The 20,505-nt window shown below is 54.7% G+C and overlaps 1 protein-coding gene across 1 annotated transcript; it reads right to left on the minus strand.

Moving 5' to 3' along the window:
• Positions 1-5,898: 5,898 nt before the first annotated feature.
• SV2A (synaptic vesicle glycoprotein 2A) lies at positions 5,899-17,396 on the minus strand. The gene is made up of 13 exons (XM_062193530.1): positions 17,329-17,396; positions 13,124-14,071; positions 12,001-12,181; positions 11,076-11,227; positions 10,832-10,965; positions 10,181-10,270; positions 9,870-9,980; positions 9,599-9,687; positions 8,825-8,989; positions 8,488-8,621; positions 7,466-7,672; positions 6,763-6,922; positions 5,899-6,427 (listed from the first exon to the last, which is right to left on the minus strand). The coding sequence occupies exons 2-13, from the start codon at positions 13,743-13,745 to the stop codon at positions 6,244-6,246; spliced, it is 2,229 nt and encodes a 742-aa protein (XP_062049514.1). The 5' UTR covers positions 13,746-14,071; positions 17,329-17,396; the 3' UTR covers positions 5,899-6,243.
• Between the last annotated feature and the right edge of the window lie 3,109 nt (positions 17,397-20,505).

Below are 20,505 nucleotides of genomic sequence, written 5' to 3' on the forward strand. Positions count from 1 at the left end.
CCACGTGCATTGCTGTGTGTGTTCCTAATGCTCCGTGAATCAGTGAGGGCTACAGGTGAGAAGACAGATACCTGTAGACCGGGGTGGTAGTGAAGGGCTTCATGGGGGAAGTGACCTGGTTGGACCTTCAAAGGAAAGCCCAGAATTAAACCAAAAGAAGAAAGGGATTGCAAACAGTGGGAAGAACCTGAGTAATGGCATGGAAACTGGACTTGGTAGTGAGTTGTTGGACAAGGCAGGGGTCACAGGCATTTTTAGTCTGAGCGGATGCAAAGCCAGGAGCCAGGAGTTTCTTCCAGGTCTCCCATGTGGGTGCAGGGACCCAAGCACTTGGGCCATCTTCTGCTTTCCCAGGCGCATTAGCAGGGGACTGGATCTGAAGTGGAGCAGCCGGGGCTCGAACCGGTGCCCATATAGGTTGCCAGCACTGCAGGCTGAGGCTTTAACCCTCTGTGCCACAGTACCCGCCCCCAGGTATTTTTAATTTGATATTGAGGGAATGTTTGATTTCTGACCATTTCTGAAAAGTACTTAAATTTTGTTTATAAGGAACGTCTCATCTTTTAAACCCCTGTTGCAGTGAAAAGAGGATAACAACCTAGAAAGGATTACGGAAGATAGACATTTTTGTAGCTCTTTACATTTTTTTTAAATGAATTTCATTTATTTGAAAAGCAAAGGGACAGAGAGGTAGGCCGGCACTGCGGCTCACTAGGCTAATCCTCCGCCTGTGGCACCAGTACCTAGGATTCTAGTCCCTGTTGGGGTGCCAGATTCTGTCCCGGTTGCTCCTCTTCCAGTCCAGCTCTCTGCTGTGGCTTGGGAAGGCAGTGGAGGATGGCCCAAGTGCTTGGGCCCTGCACCCGCATGGGAGACCAGGAGGAAACACCTGGCTCCTGGCTTCGGATTAGTGCAGTGCCGGCCGTAGTGGCCATTTGAGGGGGTGAACCAATAGAAGGAAGACCTTTCTCTCTGTCTCTCACTGTCTAACTCTGCCTGTCAAAAAAAAAAAAGTGCAAGAGAGGGAAAGACAAACAGATCTTCCATCCAACGATTCACTCCCCAAATGGCCACGATGGTCAAAGCTGGGCTAAGCCAAAGCCAGGAGCCAGGTCTCCCATATGAGTGGTCACCCATATGGGTGGCAGGAATCGAAGTACTTGAGTCATCATCTGCAGCCTCTCTGGCACGTTAGCAAGGAGCTGGATGGGAAACAGTGCAGCTAGGACTCCCCACCCCTGCTCTGATACGGGGTGCCAGTTAGCGGGCAGCACCACAATACTGGTCCCACATGTAACCCTTAGGAGCTTTCCAAATGTTGAGTTGTTTTTGAGGGAAGCTAAATAATGTCCACAAATGCAATTTTCTGATTATCAGTGTGGAGATTAGAGAAAAAGCTTTGTTAACGTACCTTGATCATTTCTGGCTTAGAATTTAGAGTGTTTTGAGGCAGAATGACCTATTAATGTAAGTGGGTTATTGGAAGCACGAGACAAAGCATGAGGTGGGGAAACGGGCATTTGGTGTAGTGAGTTCACATGGCTCTGGGGACAGCCACATCCCATACTGGTGTGCCTGGGCTCGTTCCCGCTGGTGTGCACAAGTATTTGAGTCACTGCCACCCATGTGGGAGACCCTAATTGAGTTCCAGGCTCCTGACTTCAGCCTGGCATTCAGGGAGTACACTAGATGGAAAGATTTATCTCCGTGTGTGTCTCTCCACTTTCCAAATAAAATGAAAATATTTTTTTCAAGAAATCAACATGGGGAGCCAGGATCATGGTGCAGCAGGTTAAGCTGCTACCTGTGGTGCTGGCATCCCGTATGAGCACTGGTTCCAGACCCAGCTGCTCCACTTCCAATGCAGCTCCTTGTTGATATGTCTGGGAAAGCATCAGAAGATGGCCCAAGTGCTTGGACTCCTGCCACTCATATGGGAAGACCTAGATGAAGTTCCTGGCCCAGCCCTGGCTGTTGAGGCCATTTGGGGAGGGGACCAGCAGATGAAAGATCTGTGTAACTTTGCCTTTCAAATAAATAAAATTTTTTTAAGATTTATTTATTTGAGAGAGTTACAGAGAGAGATAGAGACAGAGAGGTCTTCCTTCTACTGGTTCACTCCCCAGATGGCCGCAACGGCCGGAGCTGCACCCATCTGAAGCCAGGAGCCAGGAGCTTCTTCCAGGTCTCCCATGCGGGTCCAGGGGCCCAAGGACTTGGGCCATCTTCTGCTTTCCCAGGCCTTAACAGAGAGCTGGATCGGAAGAGGAACAGCCGGGACTAGAAACGGTGCCCATGGGGATGCCAGCACTTCAGGCCCGTGCTTTTACCTGCTGTGCCACAGTGCCGGCCCCTCAAATAAATAAATCTTAAAAAAGTAGGGGCCAGTGCTGTAGCGTAATGGGTAAGGCTGACTACAGTGCCAGCATCTCATATGGGTGCCGGTTCTAGTCCTGGCTGCTCCTCTTCCAATCCAGCTCTCTGCTATGGCCTGGGAAGGCAGTAGAAGACAGCCCAAGTCCTGGGGCCCCTGTACCTGTGTGGGAGACCGGAAGAAGCTCTAGGCTCCTGGCTTCAGAATGGCACAGCTCCAGCGTTTTGTTCAATTGGGGAGTGAACAGCAGAAGGAAGACTTCTCTCTATCTGCCTCCTTCTCTTTCTGTATAACTCTGACTTTCAAATAAATAAATAAATAAATCTTTTAAAAAAAAAAAAAAAGAGAGACGAAAGATGGAATCCTGAATTGGAGCTTAGCTGTGGGAATGGAAAGGAAGGAGTTTTGCTGAGAATTATCATTTGAAAAATCAGATTAGGGCCAGCACCTTGGCTCACTAGGCTAATCCTCCGCCTGCGGTGCCAGCACCCTGGGTTCTAGTCCCAGTTGGGGCTCCGGATTTTGTCCCGGTTGCTCCTCTTCCAGTCCAGCTCTCTGTTGTGGCCCAGGGAGGCAGTGGAGGATGGCCCAAGTGCTTGGGTCCCTGCACCCGTATGGGAGACTGGGAGGAAGCACCTGGCTCCTGGCTTCGGATCGGCACAGCGAGCTGGCCGTGGCGGCCATTTTGGGGGTGAACCAATGGAAAAAGGAAGACCTTTCTCTCTCTCTCTCTCTCTCACTGTCTAACTCTGCCTGTCAAAAAAAAAATCAGATTAGAACACAAAAGGACTAGAGAAGTAAGGGGTAACCAGCAGGCAGAGATTCCCTTAGGAATAAGAAACCCCAAGGGAGCTTGTTAAAAATTCAGATCCAAGGTCTATTCCCTTTAAAAAAAAAAAAGATTGTAATTCCACAAGTCAAGGATGGAGTCTGGAAACTATTTTTAAAAGACACACCTAAAGATTTGGAGGGTTTTAGTTGAATTCTTAAGAAACATTACTCCAAGTTTTCAAATCTGGGAGACTACACCAGACACAGTGTAGAAATGCAAAGTCATGGGGCCAGTGCTGGGACGTAGCGAATTAAGCCACCACCTGCAATGCCAGCATCCCATAAGGGCACTGGTTTGAGTCCCAGCTGCTCCACTTCCGATCCAGCTCCCTGCTAATGCGTGGCAGAGGATGGCCCAAGTGCTTGGGCTCCTTTACTCACATGGGAGACCCTGATGAAGCTCTAGCCTGGCCCAGCCCCAGCCATTGTGGCTATTTGAGAAGTGAACCAGCAGATGGAAGATGTCTCTGTTTCTCTCACTCTCTCTAACTCTGCCTTTCAAATAAGTAAATATACATATATATATATATATATATATACACACACACACACACACACATATATATATTAAGTGGAAAGGTCGGGATAGGGGGCAAGGTTTAGTAATAAATGTAATACTCCATGTGATTTTGGAGAGGTTTGTTGTGTTTTTTTTCCTTAATATTATTATTATTATTATTATTTTGACAGGCAGAGTTAGTGAGAGAGAGAGAGACAGAGACAGAGAGAAAGGTCTTCCTTTTCCGTTGGTTCACCCCCCAGGTGGCCGCTACAGCCAGCACGCTGTGCCGATCCGAATCCAGGAGCCAGGTGCTTCCTCCTGGTCTCCCATACGGGTGCAGGGCCCAAGGACTTGGGCCATCCTCCACTGCACTCCCTGGCCACAGCAGAGAGCTGGACTGGAAGAGGAGCAACCAGGACAGAACCGGCGCCCCAACTGGGACTAGAACCAGGTGTGCCAGTGCCAAAGGCAGAGGATTAGCCTAGTGAGCCGTGGCGCCAGCCAAGATTTATTTATTTATTTATTTATTTGAAAGAGTCACACAGAGAGAGGGAGAGACAGAGAGAGAGATATCTTTCATCTTCTGGTTCACTCCTCAGACAGCTGCAACAACCAGGGCTGAGCCAAGCTGAAGCCAGGAGCCAGGAACTCCTTCCAGGTCTCCCACATAGGTAGCGGGGGCCCTAGTACCTGGGCCATCCTCCACTGCTTTTCCCAGGCCATTAATGGAGCTGGATGGGAAGAGGAGCAGCTGGAGCAGTGCCTCTGCACCGGCCCCAGGTTTTTCTGTCTTGCCATTTTTCCCTCCTAGCACTGTCATAGGTGGAGCAGCCAAGGAGTAGACACAGCCATTTGGGATTTTCAGGATTTGTTTGTTTTATTTGTCATCAGTATTTCTCATTTCATTATTCACATCAACAGAGTTGGGTGTAGGGTTCCCCAGGAGAGCAAGGGAGATGGATGGGCCCTCCCAGGGAGTGCAGGGGCAGGGCTACGTCCAGCAGGTGAGGGGTCGGCGAAGAGGGCACACACTCGCACAGGGGGCGCTGGGGGAGGAGGCAGTCCTTGGAGCACAGACACCACCTGGTGCAGTGTTACAAAATGGGCAGAGTGACCACAGGGTGGGGGCACCAGACACAGCATGAGGAGGGTGATTTGGATTTTCTTTTTTGTTATTTTCACTTTTTTTTTCCTTTTCACATTTGTTTTTCTTTAACATTTTACAAACGGCTAAAAACTACAACACATCACAGCTACAGTGGGACCGGGAGAGGGCACCAGGGAAAGCAGCCACACAGAGTTGGGTGGGGCTGGGGTAGCCTAACCTACAGAGGCTATTGTGTGGAAGGGTGATATGGGGAAACTGAGGCTTCTGGTCCCTGCATTGGGGGGTCCCCCATTTACTGCCCAACCTCTCCCGGTTTTAGAGGAGTTGACAGGGGTTGGGTGCCCCATTTCCCGCCCCTGCCCTAGCTCCTTGTGCTTTTTGATCTGCTGGTTTGACCATGTGCCTGGTTTCTTTCTCTCCCTGCTCTCCTGGCCCTGTGGGGACAGGCTGGGGGCGTGGGAGGGCAGCTGCTCGGTTTCTGTCTGTGCTGTGGTAGGTGGAGCCTCTCACAGCAGCCAGCCTGTGCTTCTTAAGAACAAGGAAAGAGACAGACCTTGCCCAGTGCCCTCCCATCTCGCTGGATGGCGGGGCTCTTACTCCAGCCGGTCTAGCACTCCTGCCTCCCAGGCTCCCAGGCTGGCCACAGAAACAGTGTTAGGGGAGGTACTGTGGGAGGCAGGGCTGCGTGTGTGTCTGCTGAAATTACCCTTGGCTTCTATTTTAGGACAGCATAGTGACACCCCCGCCCCATAGCGCACGCGCACACACACACAGGAGTACACACATTCACACACACACAGTCCTGCTGAGCTGCCTCAGAACTGAATATATAAATAAATAATCAGCTAGTTTCATAAAACTCAGGCTTCATCTTTGTAGCCCACGTTGAGGGGAAGTGGAGGCCAGGGGGCTGAGGTTTATTGCTACTCCTCCAGCATCCCACTGGAGGCGTGAGAGGCCACTCAAGGCCCTTCCAGCTCGGCAAGTTCTTTTGGTCCACGGTCTACACCCAAGCCCCAGCCCCCAACGGAACTGCATACTCATGGCTTCACCAGGGCCTAGGCAGAGGGAATGGGTGGGGGGGTGGGGAGTGGGATGCAGGAGGCCTGTTCTCCAGCCCCTGGAGCAGGGAAGCAGGGGCCCTCGCTAACACTGGGCCGGGAAGGGTGAGGCTTAGCCTTCTTTTGTGCAAAGTCCAGGGTGACAGGGTGGGGAGTGGAGCTTCACCCCAGAGCTGGGGTGAAGGAAACTTCCCTATGGTCCCTCCCCATGGGGGTCACACACATGCACACGCGCGCACACAGCGAAGACACCAAACACAGGGGAGTGGGAAGCGAGGGCTCTGGGGGCCGGGATGGCAGGGCAGGGAGGGGAAGAAGGAGTTGGTCTCACAGTGTGCCTGCCACCCCTGAAGCTCCAGAGACGCCCTCACTGCAGCACCTGCCCCCGGGTCTCGGGCAGCTTCAGGGCCAGAGAGCTGCCGAGGGCAAGGGCAGCTGAGGCAAAGAGGATGGGGGCGGCCTTGGTGATTCCCACAAAGGACGTGAAGATGCTGATGCCCAGCACGGCCGCCAGCTTGCACAGGGCGTTCAGGAAGCCGAAGGCCGTGGTCCTGCACAGGAGTCGCCCGGGGCAGAGCAAGCGGAGGGCCCCGGGGGAGACCAAGGACGTGAAGGGGAGGAAGATGGAAGGCAGTGTTCAAGAGAGACGGAGAAGGATGTAGGGGGGATGTAGATAGATTGTGAGTAGGGGAGAAAGGAGAAAGTGAGGTTAATAGTGCAGACGGCAAAGAGTGGACACAACAGCTGCCACTGTGAGATGAGGCCTGGTGGACCTGTGTGTCCTCTCACCCCTCAGAACGCTTTTCCCACTCAGCCCCCTTCATCACCCCACTCCCCCAGGGAGGGCCCCAAACCCGCTGCCCCATCCCCATCAAACGCCAACTACCTTTTGTCCGAGGGATAGAGTTCGACGGTTAGCACATCCAGCGCGTTCCAGGATGCAATGCTGACCCCCCCAAAAAGGCAGAGCAAAGCAATCATGGCTGACTCGCTGTTCCCAAAGGACAGGAAGAAGCAGGAGACACAGGACATCACGCTGGAGCCAGCTGGAGCCGGGAGAGGAGAGAGTGCAAGTGTGACCACAGTGAAAGCCCCCAGCCCACCTGGCCTCCGGCCAGCTGTGAGACTGCCCAGGATGACTCTGCACTCAGCCTTCCACCTCCCTGATAAGTACCTGTTTACAAACCATGTCAGTAACAGCCACCGAGTCAATGCCACCTTTGGGCCAAGCTGCTTACTGCTTCCATGTCTTGGTCCAGTCCGCTGGGCAGGCACTAAGACCACCCCCATTTGCAGATCAGCCAGCCAGGTGCCAAGGGATTCAGTAAGGTGCCCAGGGTAGGTGGTGCAGCCAAAGCTCAAACCTGTGGTTGGCCCCAAAGCCTGTGCCCCAACCACTTGCTATTCTGCCTACCTCCCCTAACCCCAGAGAAGCCTCTGTGCCAGGACCCATCCCATCCTACAACACCTGAGACACTCGGACACCAATCTCTTCCGCAGCCCAAAGTGAGGAGCCCGGGGCCGGCCTCCCCCAGGCAGCACCCTCTCCCCAGCAGTCCTGACACCACCACCCAGCCTCTCCTCCTTACCAAGCATCCGGAGCCTGCCAATCTTGTCCATGAGCAGGGCAGACACAATATTCCCAGGAAGCACAGCCAGGGACCCCAAGAAGCTGACAAAGTACACCATGTAGGCTCCCTCGCCTGTCCCCGTCACATCCAGCGGGCAGCCCTCCTTGTTGTGCAGGAATGTGCTGTTCACCAGACGGCTGTTCACAAACTTATACTCAAACAGGTCTAGGGGCGAAAGCCAAGAAGGGCAGGGGTCACGGCCAAGGGGAGATGGAGGTCACTACGGCATATGGCTCAGAGCTCTGCATTGTGGGGGTTAGCAATGAGGCGCTCTCAGAATTATTCAGGGAACTCAGTGTAAAACATGAAATAATATCACCATGGGAACAGGAAACCTTTATAGCAGAAAATGACCATGATCAATCAAACGGGGTGTCTGCTTCCAAGTTTTCCCAATGACAGTCTTCAGTTCTTATTCATTCTTTCAGTCTGCCCTAGCTGAATAAAAGCAGTGGCAGTGCCATGGGTTAAGGAAAATTTTTCTGGGAAAAATATTAAAAGTAACAAAAATTCCTATCCACTCTTTTTTCTTTCTGCATGGTAGGAAAAGCCCACCCAGTATTCCACTCCATGATGGCAACCCTCAGTCTAGCTCACAAAACTGCAATTTCAGAGTTTGAGAATCGCCGCTAAAGAAGTGGATTAATGCAACGGTCCCCAACCTTTTCCCCACCAAATATCCATTTTATTATTTTTCTTTCTCCCTAGGACCCTGTTTGGAGTTATCACCACACTAAGTTATAATAATCCCAGCCAAGGTCAAAGAAACTTGTTTTTGTCAGATAATCACAGGAAAATGTCTAATTTCCACTAGATCTTCTTAACAATTGGTGAGAACTATCAGACTGCCATACCACCTTCCCCCGGAACTCCAGAGGGCCCTTCGAGAACCAGAGCTGGTCAGTGAGAGTGGTTTCTTCTCCCACCACCAGCATCCACCCAACCCTTTGGTCCAACGCCCAGTGGGCACCCCGCCTTACCAGTGTTGTAGAACACGGTGTTGATGAACGTGCAATTGCGGAAGAATGTGTTGGTGGATGTGACATCCTCAAAGTAACACTCCTCAAACAGGGAGTCCTCAAAGGACACTGACTTCAGACGCAGCCCAATGAACCTGCAAGGTCAAGGTGACAAGAGACACTTCCCCCTCATCCTCACACCCTCCTCCAGCACCCACTCCCTGGGTGAACGAGGCGCTCAGCACTGAGGAGAAACCATAGGGATTTGCCCCCAAAAAATGCCTCATCTTGAACTCCCAGACCCATGAAAGAGACCGGGGGTAGAAGGGCCAGGGCAGGGGCAGTGTCCCTGACATACTTGTCATTGAAGTACTGCCCCCCTCGGTGGATCTGATTCTCCAGGGTGAAGTTAAAAGTCACGTGCTCAACGCGCTCCCCGGGGAACACTTTGGTGCGGGCCGCATAGTCCACCGCCTGGAGATGGCGGATCATGTCAGGAAACCAGACAGTCAGTCCATAGTAGCTGAAGAAGCAAGGGGGACGGAATCCGAGCTCAGAGACAAGAACCAGGCGGCTCAAAGGGAGGAGGATGCTGGGGCAGCTCCTCGAAGGACCCACTCACTCCCAGCCCCGCCTCTCGCACTCCTCCCTTTTCCAAGGCTCTGGCTGTGAGGTCTTCAGCCTCCTCCAGGCCACCAGAGGCTCTTTCTTATCTCCCAGCTATTTGCTCCTCCCTTGGCCTACAGCCCTCTTCCCAGCCCGCAATTTCAGCCACTCAGCCTGTCTAACTGCTACTGTTCCAATACCCGGCCCCCAGCCCCCAGGTGCTCCCACAGCACTCCCCTCTCCCCCCACCGGGACACTTGTCACACTGCCTCTTTGCTGGTTTTAACCTAACTCAGACCAAACGTAAACTCCATGAGAATCAAGACCACAGACGCTGGTTTCATCCCAGCACAGAACAGAAACGTCATGCCGCTCAGCCTGTGACCCATATCTGATGACTGATCACACAAAGTGGAGGAGCTGGCGGGAGCAGCATAGGGGATCTGAGCAACCCCCTCCCTCTTTCTGCACCCCCTTCATTTACATGCCCCTCCCCCCGCCTCTTGCAGCGCCCGCCCCCCCTCACCTGAAGGACATGGTGAACCACACACCCATCATCATCAGAGTGATGCGCCGGTATTCGGGACCAAAGCAGGAGAGGAAATTTCCCCAGACCTACAAGAAGCCAGCAAAGGCAGAGGGAGGCGGGGCTCACTTCTAGCACCCATAGAGCTCCTTTTTTCTGCCCTACACTTGCCTTCAGTTCACCCCTCACCCCCAAACGCAGGCTCAAGCCCTACCTTTCCCTCCAGCCCTCCCACTCCCTTCTTCCTCGCCCCCATCCCATTCTGCATTACCTGTCCCCCCAGGCTCAAGGCCCGGACCCCCCAGCGCTGATACCAGGTCCCTGTGTCCGACTGGATCTCAATCAATTCATCCTCCTGATGAATCGTCTTGATGTGGGTTACCTAGGGTCAAGAGCACCACTCTGTACTTGCCCCCTTTACAGGTGAGTCGGTTTCCCCTACAGTAGTGAATGAGAGGCGGGGACATACATGATACCCTGAGACTCTCACTGAGGCGGGGTCTGCTCTGAGATGTCCACAGAAGATCCAGGTTGGGGCTGGGGCTGAAGGGGTTGGAGATGGGGGGTGGGAGTGGTGCTTACTGAGAATACTCGCTCAGGATGCCCCTTGGCTCGCATGTTGGTGTCATGAACTTGCTTCAGCACCATCCAGGCCTCATCATGCTTCCCGTTCTAGAGCCACAAATGTAAGCCCCACACCAAGATCAGCCTCTCCCTGACCCAGAGTTATAGGCTCCCTCCTGCCCTCCCTCTAGCTTGGCTTTTCCCACCCCCAATCCCGACCTGTGGGCATGTGTCATGCCCTCCAAAAGATCCCACACCAGCCCCGGGCAGGAGTGGGGCAGAGGACCCAGAGGACAAATGCAAGCGCAGGTCCTGGGACCCCCACTACAGTAGAGAGAGCAGGGAAGTGACGGGCGAGGAGGTGGAGAAGGGGCAGCAGCCCAACCCTGCTGGACTGAGATGGTGCAGGACGCACAGGGGCAGGAGGCAGGGACTTCTCTTGAGTTGTGAAGTCAGGGCCAGGCCCAAGGCCCCTGCCTGCAAAATCTTAAGCCCCACCTGGTTTCTCCACCCGCAGAACTGCTCTGGAGATCCATTCTCAGCCAAAGGAAGCAAGAGAAAGTCCCCAGAGCAGGGACCCAGTGGAGACGGCAAGCAGCCCACGGTGGGTGTTTAAACACAGGAGCCCCCACTGCCCTCTCCACCCTACCCCAGCCCAGGCCCGCTCACCTCCAGGAAGAAGCGGGGGCTCTCAGGCTGTGTGGTGAGGGCCCCAATGGCAAACACGGAAGGAAAGGCGCAGACGAGGACAAAGACCCTCCAGCTGTGGAACTGGTAAGCGGAGCCCATCTGGAAACTCCACCCTGGCAGAGACAGAGTCGCATTGTCAATAGGGAACCCAGGGGTGGGGGCTCCCTCCATGGGGAGCACGAGAGAGGAGGGGGAGTCTGGGAGACTCCTGGCGGCCACTCACCGTAGTGGGGGATGATGGCCCAGGCCATCGCAGCTGCGTACACGCCACCAATCATCCAGAACATGCAGAGCCAACTCAAATGCTCCCCACGTTTCTCCTGGGCCAGAAACTCCGAGAAATAGGAGAAGACGATGGGGATGGACCCTCCAATCCTGGAGGGCATTTCAGGGATCCAGCATTAGACAGTGGCCACCGTCCTTCCTGACCCCCTGACCCCACACTCCGGATCCCCAAGCCCCTTTCCTCTCCTGCACCTTTGGAAGAGACTCCGTCTCATATATAACGCCCACTGAGCCCCTCCTTCCCCCACCACCACCAGCCATCAAGCACGAATCCCTGGGACTGCAGAACACAAGCAGATCCCCGGGAGAGGGCAGGAACAAGCACCCAACCTTGAAGATGACTTCAGCGTTGGGAGAGAAAGAAGACACTCGCAGAAAAGAAGAGAAAGCTGGGGGGGTGGGGGGGATCTGAGAGCAGTGGTACAGAACAAGCCGGAAGCCAGCGTGGACGCAGGGTGGAGGGGGTGCCTGCTGCTGCCTGGGCGACAGGAGGTGCCTGTGCCCCCAGCCTTCTGGTTCTGGCTCTTGCAGGCATGTGCAAGGTTTGGGCCAAATGCAGGAAATATGCTGACTCTGGGAGGGGCGATTCTAGGGTCCACAGGTACCCAGAGGCCTCCTCAGGGAGGCAGGCTTAGAAAAGAACCGGAAGTGTGTGGAGGAGCTAGGAGGGGACCAGGCAGGAACTGGCATTCTGGACAGCATCAGAAACAGGTCCTGAACGGGGAAAGACGGTGGGGGAAGAAAGGAATTCATTCATTCATTCAACACACCTGGTGTGCCTGGCACTGTAAGAGGCCCTGAAGGTACAACAGTGGCCAGGGCACAGCACTGCCTCCAAGGGGCTTAGGAAGTTGAACACTCACCCAACCCCGGAAAGGAGGCGGCAGAAGAGGAAAGTGCCATAACCCTGGACAAAAGACGAGAAGAAGGCGAAGACGCTGTTGACTGAGAGCGAGATGAGCAGACACTGCCTGCGACCCAGGCGATCAGCCAGACCGCCCCAGAGGAAGGCTCCCACCATCATGCCCAAGTAGACGATGAGCCCTGGAATGGGGGTGGGAAACAGGATAACCTCAGTTCTCCCACTAGCGCACAGCTGGGGTCACCGGCGCTTAAACTGCAGCTGAAGGGATCTAAGCGCTGAAGAACTTCTGGAAGCTACCAGATAAGAGTGTGTGAGGGATGTTGTTGTGACGTAGCGGGTAAAGCCACCGCCTGTGGCACCCGCATCCCATGTGGGCGCCGGTTCCTGGCCTGGCTGCTCCACTTCCGATCCAGCTCTCTGCTAATGCGCATGTGGAAGTAGCAGAGGATGGCCCAAGTGCTTGGGCGACTGCCACCCTGGAAGAAGCTCATGGCTCCTGGTCCCTGGCTTCTGCCTGGCCCAGACCTAGCTATTGTAGCCATCTGTGGAATGAACCAGCAGATGGAAGACCTCTCTCTGTGTCTCTCCCTCTCTCTCTGTAACTCTGACTTTCAAATAAACAAATAAATCTTAAAAAAAAAAAAAAAAAGTGAGCGAACCAAAGGTGTTCCCTCTCTCTCTCTCTCTCTCTCTCTCTTTTAGACAGTGTGCTCAGCTTCCTCAGCCTGGGAGAGTCTCAGGACCCTCCTCCTACCTGCATCACCCCAGTCTGACCCTCCCAATGTATACCAGGGAGAGAGGGGGAACAGGAGAGCAGGGAGAAGGTTATGAAGAAACAGTAAATGGTGACTCATGCCACCGTGGCTGCCTCCTGCAGGGCTCAGCAGACCACGACGCAGCCACCGGCCCAGGCCCCTCTGTCAAATGCGATTTCACCAAGACCCAACCCCCAGAAGAGGGTGGGTCAGGGACCAGCGGGGAGAGTATGCAGAACCCTCTGGAAACATGTTGGGAACCGGACCCCAGGAAGCTCAGCGGTAAGGCTGGAACAGTTACCAGGAAGAAGGGTGTTTACAGAGTTGGAGGCAGGAAAGAGCTGGAATACCCCCGAGGCGTCTTACCCAGCATGCCCTTGTTGGAGTCGGACAGGCACATGTCTTTCTCGGCACTGGGCAGCACGAAGCCCACCACAAAGATCTCCACACCATCAGCCATCAGAGCCAGTCCAAGCACGAAATAGAGCGTCCACTGGAAGCGGCCGTGGCCACACTCCCGCAGGATGGCTTCGTACTGCTGGGCCAGTTCTTCCCGCTCCTTCCGCCGCTGCGCTTCTCCCCGGCCTCCGGGGGGACCCTCGCCATCACTCAAGCCTCCCCGCACTCCAGCCAGGGGCGCCCCATCTGCCAAGCGCTCGCCCTTGCCCCCTGACTCTGCCCGGGGGATCCCCTGATACTCCCCCTCGTAGATCTCATCCTCCTCGTCGTGGCCCTCAGTGGCGTCACTGGACGCCCCACCTTCCTCCTCGTCCTGGGCCCCTTCTCCACGGTAGTAGCCATCAGCGGGGGCAGGGTAGTCATCGTCATCGTCCTCCTCCTCAAAGCGGGAGTAGGATCTGCGCGAGTATTCGTCCTGGACCCGGTCCAGGCCTTTCACCACCTTCTTGGCCGCATGCTTCTTCACCTCCTTGGCGATGTCCTTGGCCCCGCGGATGAAAGCTGCCCGGTCCCGGAAGCCCTCTTCCATGATGGGGCTGTGGGGCAGCTCACCAGCACGCCCCTGCTCTCCGCGGTCTTCAGTCTTTCTGCTTAAGGACTTGTGGAGTCAAAAGGATCCCTCTCCCCTGTGTTCCAGGATCTGGGTACACAGAACAGGGGGAACGGGACCTGGCCAGTGAGTCTCTAGGAGGGGAGAGCAGAGAGCCTCCGTCTACACCTGGTTCAGCAGGGCGGTTGGGGCAGGGAGAGGAGTGGGGAGCAGGGGAGGGGAAGAGGAGCCAGGTGGTGAGGAGAAGGTGCAGGGCCACAGCTCAGGCAGGGCTGCCTACTTCTCTCCCAGGGGCCTCCGGAGACCTAAGGAAAAAACAAGGGGGAGGGAGAGGAAGTCTTGTGGTGCAGGGCTGGCCTCCTTGCTCAGGGCCCCACTCGGTAACGAGGGGTGACTCTCTGGGCCATCCATGGGTCATTCAAGTGTAGGTCCCTTTCCTTTGACCTTGGGGACTAGAACCATGGGGAATGCTACAGAGTCGCAGTCACCTCCCCTGAGCCCGCTCCCTGATCCCCTGCCCTACACCCAGTTCAGACCCCTTGCCTTATTATCGATCTGCAAAGAACAAAACAGAAAATACGAGGAACCAGAATTCCCCGTGCTATTCTGGTCTGGGCTGCTTGCTGGGGGCAGAGCTTGGGGAAGAGGAGTAGGAGAAGAAGGCCTCCTACTGTTGTCTTCAGTCCACAGTGGGCATCTGAAGATTGGACTTCCACAGCCTTTGCTTACACGTGTGTAGGCCTCCCACTGAGGGGTCTCCTCCCAGCATAGCCGAGTGGCTAAGAGCCTGGCAGACCTGGTCAGGCAGGCTTGGGTTTAGCACTAAGCAGCTAAGTGACCACAGGCATGCTTCTGAGCATGCAAGCCTCAGTTTCCTCTTATTTAGAAAGGGGAAAGTAAGGCTTAAGTGACACAATGCAATAAACTCCTTACCACAGAGCCTGGCACATAGAAAGTGATGGATAAATAGTGGCTATTGCTGGTTGGTGATGGCAATGGAGTGAGATGCCCCAGCCTCTGTCACAAGGACCAAAACACAAGCTGTCTCTGGATGCCCTTTAAGGGCAGCCACAGAGAGGGTACCAGCACTGAGGCAGGCAATGGTGGAGCAGTGAGTTAAGCTACCCTTCGGGAGCCAGCATCCCATATCGGAGTGCTGGTTTCAGTCCTGGTTCCTTGGCTTCTGATCCAGCTTCCTGCTAAGCACCTGGGAAGGTAGCAGATGATGGCCCAGGTACCTGGGTCCCTGCCGCCCATGTTAGAGACCTGGATTGAGTTCTTGTCACCTGGCTTCCACCTGTTCTAATCCTGGCTGTTGTAGACATTTGGGAAGTGAACCAACAGATGGAACAGATGGAAGATAGATCTCTCTCTCTCTCTCTCTCCTCTCTGCCTTTCAAATAAATAACTATATGATCAAACGCATTTGTTTCCATCATGAGGACCTGAGGTCTATGCTTGTACTTCATTCCTCCAGGGCCTCCCTCCTTAATCCTCCTTAATCCTTTCTGCTTCTTCTCCAGGAGTCAAGGAAAAGGAGTCCACAAATACCGCATTGCGTAGGAGGCTGGCCTACAGCTAAGGGGGCCTTGGGCCTCCTTGGACGACACACCTTTCAGGAGGAGGCTTGGGATAACCCTCCCTTCCTTCGTAGAAGAGAGGAAGCAGGCCCAGATTCCAATCAGAGATCACAGCCCTAGAATTATCCTTCCTCCTTCTGCCCACCCAGGGCCTTCATTCAGTGTCTCTCTCTCTCTCTCTCTCTCTCTCTCTCTCTCACACACACACACACACACACACACACACACAAACACACGCACCCGGCTCCCTAGCAGAGGGTAATGCTATGTGGTTCCAGAGAGAAGCACTGGCAAGCAGAGCCTTCCCCCCTCAGGACAAATGTAAGCACTGGACCACGGTACCCAGAGCAGTGACCCCCATATCACCTTCCTTCCTCCAGGGTTCAGGGCCCTACCATCCCCCATGAAAGACAGGGAGCTGGGGGATCCCCTCAGTGTGTGGCAATTCTCGGCCTTCCCTCTCTTCCCCACCGAGATCGCCCCTCAAACCCCAAGGGAGGCAGAGGGACCACCAGGAGCTGGCCCTGTTTCTGCTGACACTGAGAGTCCTGGCGGCGACGCCCGCCCCGCAGCTCCCCCAGGGCCCACCCGGCCAGGAGGCAGAGAAAGGAGACACATTCTCTGAGCTGGTGAGGCAGTCATGCTATTTTTAGCCCCCAAAGCAGCACAGGGTGGCTGAGCCTTGTGGGAGAGAGACAAGACTTGGGGAGGCAGAGGTTGGAGGAGACGAGACTCAGGGTTGCACAGCCCTTTAAGGCTGACTGGCTTCACCTGACCGGAAAAACGTGCCCAGGAGATTTTCTGCAGAGGGCAGAAGGGGGTGGTGACTCCTGGGCAAACACTTCCTTTCAGGACAACCTGCCCAGCCCTGGGTAAGGGGGTCCAGAGCCGCCACTCCCCAGTCAAAGCCCCTGACTTGGAGGGCCATCCAGACCTTGTCACCCAGTCCCCTCCAGTCCCAGTGACAAGGTCAGTAGGAAGCAGCCACTTATCAAATGCAAGGGTGGCATGGGGGGGGGGGGGCTAGGAGGTGCTGGAGCCCCCTCCCAATTGCAACTGGGTGACTGGGCTTCAGCCCCTACCCAAAGAACAAGGCTGCGTCTCCTGCCCACAGCCTACCCCAGGGGCTAGGAAAAGGGGAGCATCCACAGCCTGAGAGAAAAAAATGAAAGTGTCAGCTGAGAAAGCACAGGAGGAATGCACACGGGGAGGCAGGCAGAGGGGCAGGGATGCGGGAGGACCCCCCCACCCCCCGGGCACAGACACAGCCTCTGCGCTGACCCCCCCGCCCCACCCCCACTGCGCCCATCTCCTCAGCTCCGGTACAAAGGACGAGCCCCTACAACCCACAGAACTGCTCCTCTGAGCACCTGTGCACCCTGAGGCTGCTCTGGACAAGTGCCCACCATCACTCAACCCCCCTCCCCCACCCCATCCGTGCCCCCAACACCTGGTCTGTTCCGTCTCTGCCCCCCCCCCGGTGGGGCTTTCTTTGGCCCCCTTCCCTCCATGCCCCCACCCAGCCTGGTCCAGGCCAGCTGACCAAGGCAGCATCCATTCCCTGGCCCCAGCCAAGGTCATTTCTCATTCATGGTGGGGGGGCAGAAAGAGGGGAGGATGAGGTGAGGGGGGAATTGGAGTTTGAGGGAACCCCACCCCACTTAACAACCCCCCCACCTCACTTATCTTCAGAGGAGGTAGGGACTTGGCGAATGGAGAAAAAATATACCCCTTCCTCCCATTTCGCCATATATATGCACACATAAATAAATACACACACATACACATACATTTTTCTATCCTGAACAGCCCAACCGCTGAAATAAACATCTACCTTCAAACCACCCCCCACCCCACCCTTGGAGCGGGGACTGTCACCCTCCCCGTTAGCAAAGCATCCGAGGGTAAAATGGCTGCAAGGCAAGGCAAGGATGCTTCTGGCAGGGCGGGGTGGAGATGAGAGGCTGCGAGCAGGGTCTCACCTGGGCTGGGCTCCCCCGGCCAGCTGGTCCCGGGAGAGGGCGGGGGTCCGGGCGGCGGGCTGAGGCGGCAGCGGCGACTGCTCGGGCACTGGGGGAAGCGGCAATGCAGACCTGCCCCCCCCCCGGCCCCGCCTCCGCGCCCCCCCCTCCCCGCGCCACTGAGCGGCGGGAGAGACCATTGTTGGGGGGGCGAAGCAAAGAGGATGGAGGGACCCAGGGCACGGTGGAGAAAGATGATGGGCTAGAGGAGGCTGTCGCGGCTATAGCCGAAAATGCCCAACAGCCCTTCGCAGCCCCTTCCCAGGCAACCCTGAAGTAAGGAAAGACAGAAATCGTGACGCCAAGAGGAGCGCATAGACAGGGAGGTGGGGGAGAAGGCAGCCCCTTCCTGGGCGCCCCCGACCCAGTGTGGCAGAACCCACGAGGGTCAGAGGCTCTTGCTCTCTGCAAATCGCCTGCCTTCCACGGGCTCCTCGGCTCCACGGCTCCACGGCAAACCCCTTTCCCACAGCCCCCTCCCCTAAGGAGAGTGCTCTGGCTCCACCTTTACCTGGGTGTTTTGGAGATGGCTGGGCTAACAAGGTGTGGCTTTCATCGCGCACAGCCGGAGGCCAAGCCTGCTGGAGCCCTGCCATCTCTCCAGGAGAGACGTCCTCCCTCGGCCCCCTCCTCCGGGCACTGGGTGCAGCAGGGGTGGGGGCTGCAGAAGCGAAGGGGCTTTTTGCAGATCTGGCAATGAGTGCCTCTGCCATTCATGCTCCAAGGACTCAAACAGGAGCCCCCACAAAACCCTTCTCCTCTTTGCTTCACTGCCTCCCTCCATCACAGCCCGGGCCTCTCTATCTCTCCCTCTCGCTCTCACTCTCACTCCCCCCCACCCCCCACTTGCAGGCAGACAGTCCCCCCCCCCCCACTTGCAGGCAGACAAGCGTGAATTCGTTTCAGTTCTATCTTTCCTTTGCCCCTGTACCAATAAACTGGACATGCTACTTGGGGACACTCGGGGACACTCGGGGACCATGACAACCAGAGGCTACAGGGGTGGTTTGGGGCTGTACATCCTGAGCGAGCCTATTGCAGGCAGGGCCTCAGCATAAGCTGGCCTGACCTGGGTTCTCACTTCTAACAAGCTATCAGCTCTTGGTCAAGTTCTCTATTTTTTTTTCCTATAGTTTTTTAGTTTATATAGTTTTAATTTTTGAAAATGTATTATTCATTTTATTTGAAAAACAGAAGGACAGAGAAGGAAAGAAAGGTGGGGGGGGGGGAGGGAGAGATCTCCCATCTGCTGGTTCACTCTCCAAACGCCTGTCAACATCTAGGGCTCAGCCAGGCCAAAGCCAGGAGCCTAGAACTCAATCTGGGTCTTCCACACGGGTGACCCAAGTACTTGAGCCATCATCTGTTGCCTCCCACAGTGCAACATTAGCTGGAAACTGGATTACATGTCGAGTAGCTGGGACTCAACCAGGCACCCCAATATGGGATGCACACATCCCAAGTGGTGGCTCAACCCTTGTGCCAAATGCACCAGTTCCAAGCTCTCTACTTCTACGAAATGCAGTTTCTTATCTGGGAAGTGGGGAGGTTGGGCTGGATGCTTCATCCGATCCTTTTCACATCTAACAATATGTGATCCTCACTCCATGCAGAAGTTTCAGAGTGCTGGGATATATGATGTGGAAAAGATTGACAGGCTGTGTCCCAAGAGATCTCACAGGGGCATCTGCCATGTTGAATTTACCACTGAGAGAGATTCAGGCCTGCGTTTTATAGGCTCCAAAGCTGGATCTTGTAAATACGAACAAAAATGCGAACAAAATTCACCATTTACTAAAATGTAAGGCCACAACATGGATTAGCCCACCATGAAAATTTTACCGTCAACTCAGACTGAAAATTCATGTCTACGTGGCTTTTCTCCTTGAAGCCAAATCAGAATGACAATGTCGACGTATAAATGCCCGACGACAGAACTGGAGTATCTGTATCTTTAATGGCATCTCGCCATCCCCCTGCAGGGTCTTAGTCCACCCAAACGAGGATGGACTGGGTCCAAAGAAAGCTAAGTGCGCCACTCGCCCGTTCCCCAGCTCCCTGATCCAGGGGACAGTCAGACACAGCGGGGAGTCAAGTCAAGTAAGCAAGAACTCATTTACTGCGTAAGTAGCAATGCCTTTTAAAACACAAGATGGCAGGATTACTGGGGCAGGGCATAAGGACCAACCAATTACTTAAAAAGTCATTTTACAGGGCGACTTTTTACAGGACCAGCCATATGTCTGTACACTGGTCATCAGTTGTCGTCACCTCCCCTGATGCTGCTCGGCCAATCAGCTTTGGTGGTAAATGACTTTGAATACCGCCCACCTTACTTCCTTTGGGCACCATCTTTGAATTGCCTCGTGTGTCTCATTTCCCCGCAGATACACCTTACTTGCTTTGGGCGCCATCTTTGAATTGCCTCATTTCCCCACAATCCCCAAATGCCAATGGGTCCAGAAAACTTCCTGGCAACAACTCTCTATCCTCACCTCTGTGCTGCGGGCAGCCTTGCCAATGCTCTTGGACCACTGTAAAAATTATGGCTAAAGCGCGCTTTCCAGGGTGGTACTTGGCACTTGCAACGGCTCTGCCCACTGGGCCTCAGGGACTCTGCCTTTACTAGGCCTTCCTTGCTGGCCCTTGAGGTTGATACAGTCTTTATTTAAATGTTAATATTGCAATTAGGTTATAGCCAAGTCCTGCGAGGAGGGAGCCGTTTCTCCTCTTCCAGCGGACTTCGCTGCTCCCCATTATTGATTCATTACTTGCTAAAATAGAAATCTTGTACTCTTGGAAGAAACACTTTTAAGTTCTGGGGGAAGATAATCATTTTCCTCAGGCACCACAGCCCCCTTACCTGGGCCCCCTGAAGAGGGCCTAGGGGCTTAGTTGTGACCCTTCTCACCTACTCTCGTCTCTCTCCACTCAGGCAGTCCTACGACCATGCTATTTAAACACTTGCTCCCCACATTTCCCTCCAGTCCAGATCTCCCCATCAAGCCCGCACTCAGAATCGCTGTCTACCTTCTCGACACACTGCCTGAGTATCTACTAAGCACATCAAGCTACAGCAGCTGGAATTCCGAGCCAATAACCTGCAGCCCCAAGTGCTCTCCTCCCTTTACCTCAATG

The sequence above is a fragment of the Lepus europaeus genome, chromosome 5 (genome assembly GCF_033115175.1).
Source record: "Lepus europaeus isolate LE1 chromosome 5, mLepTim1.pri, whole genome shotgun sequence".
Taxonomy (NCBI): domain Eukaryota; kingdom Metazoa; phylum Chordata; class Mammalia; order Lagomorpha; family Leporidae; genus Lepus; species Lepus europaeus.

What these genes read in the sequence shown, in the direction of transcription:
- SV2A (XM_062193530.1), bottom strand. Translation starts at nt 13,745, where the DNA reads ATGGAAGAGGGCTTCCGGGACCGGGCAGCTTTCATCCGCGGGGCCAAG. An exon ending in GCCCCCGCTTCTTCCTGGAG is followed by an intron (nt 10,271 to 10,831) that starts GTGAGCGGGCCT and finishes TTGTGGCTCTAG; the next exon opens with AACGGGAAGCATGATGAGGC. An exon ending in CTCTATCCCTCGGACAAAAG is followed by an intron (nt 6,428 to 6,762) that starts GTAGTTGGCGTT and finishes ACTCCTGTGCAG; the next exon opens with GACCACGGCCTTCGGCTTCC.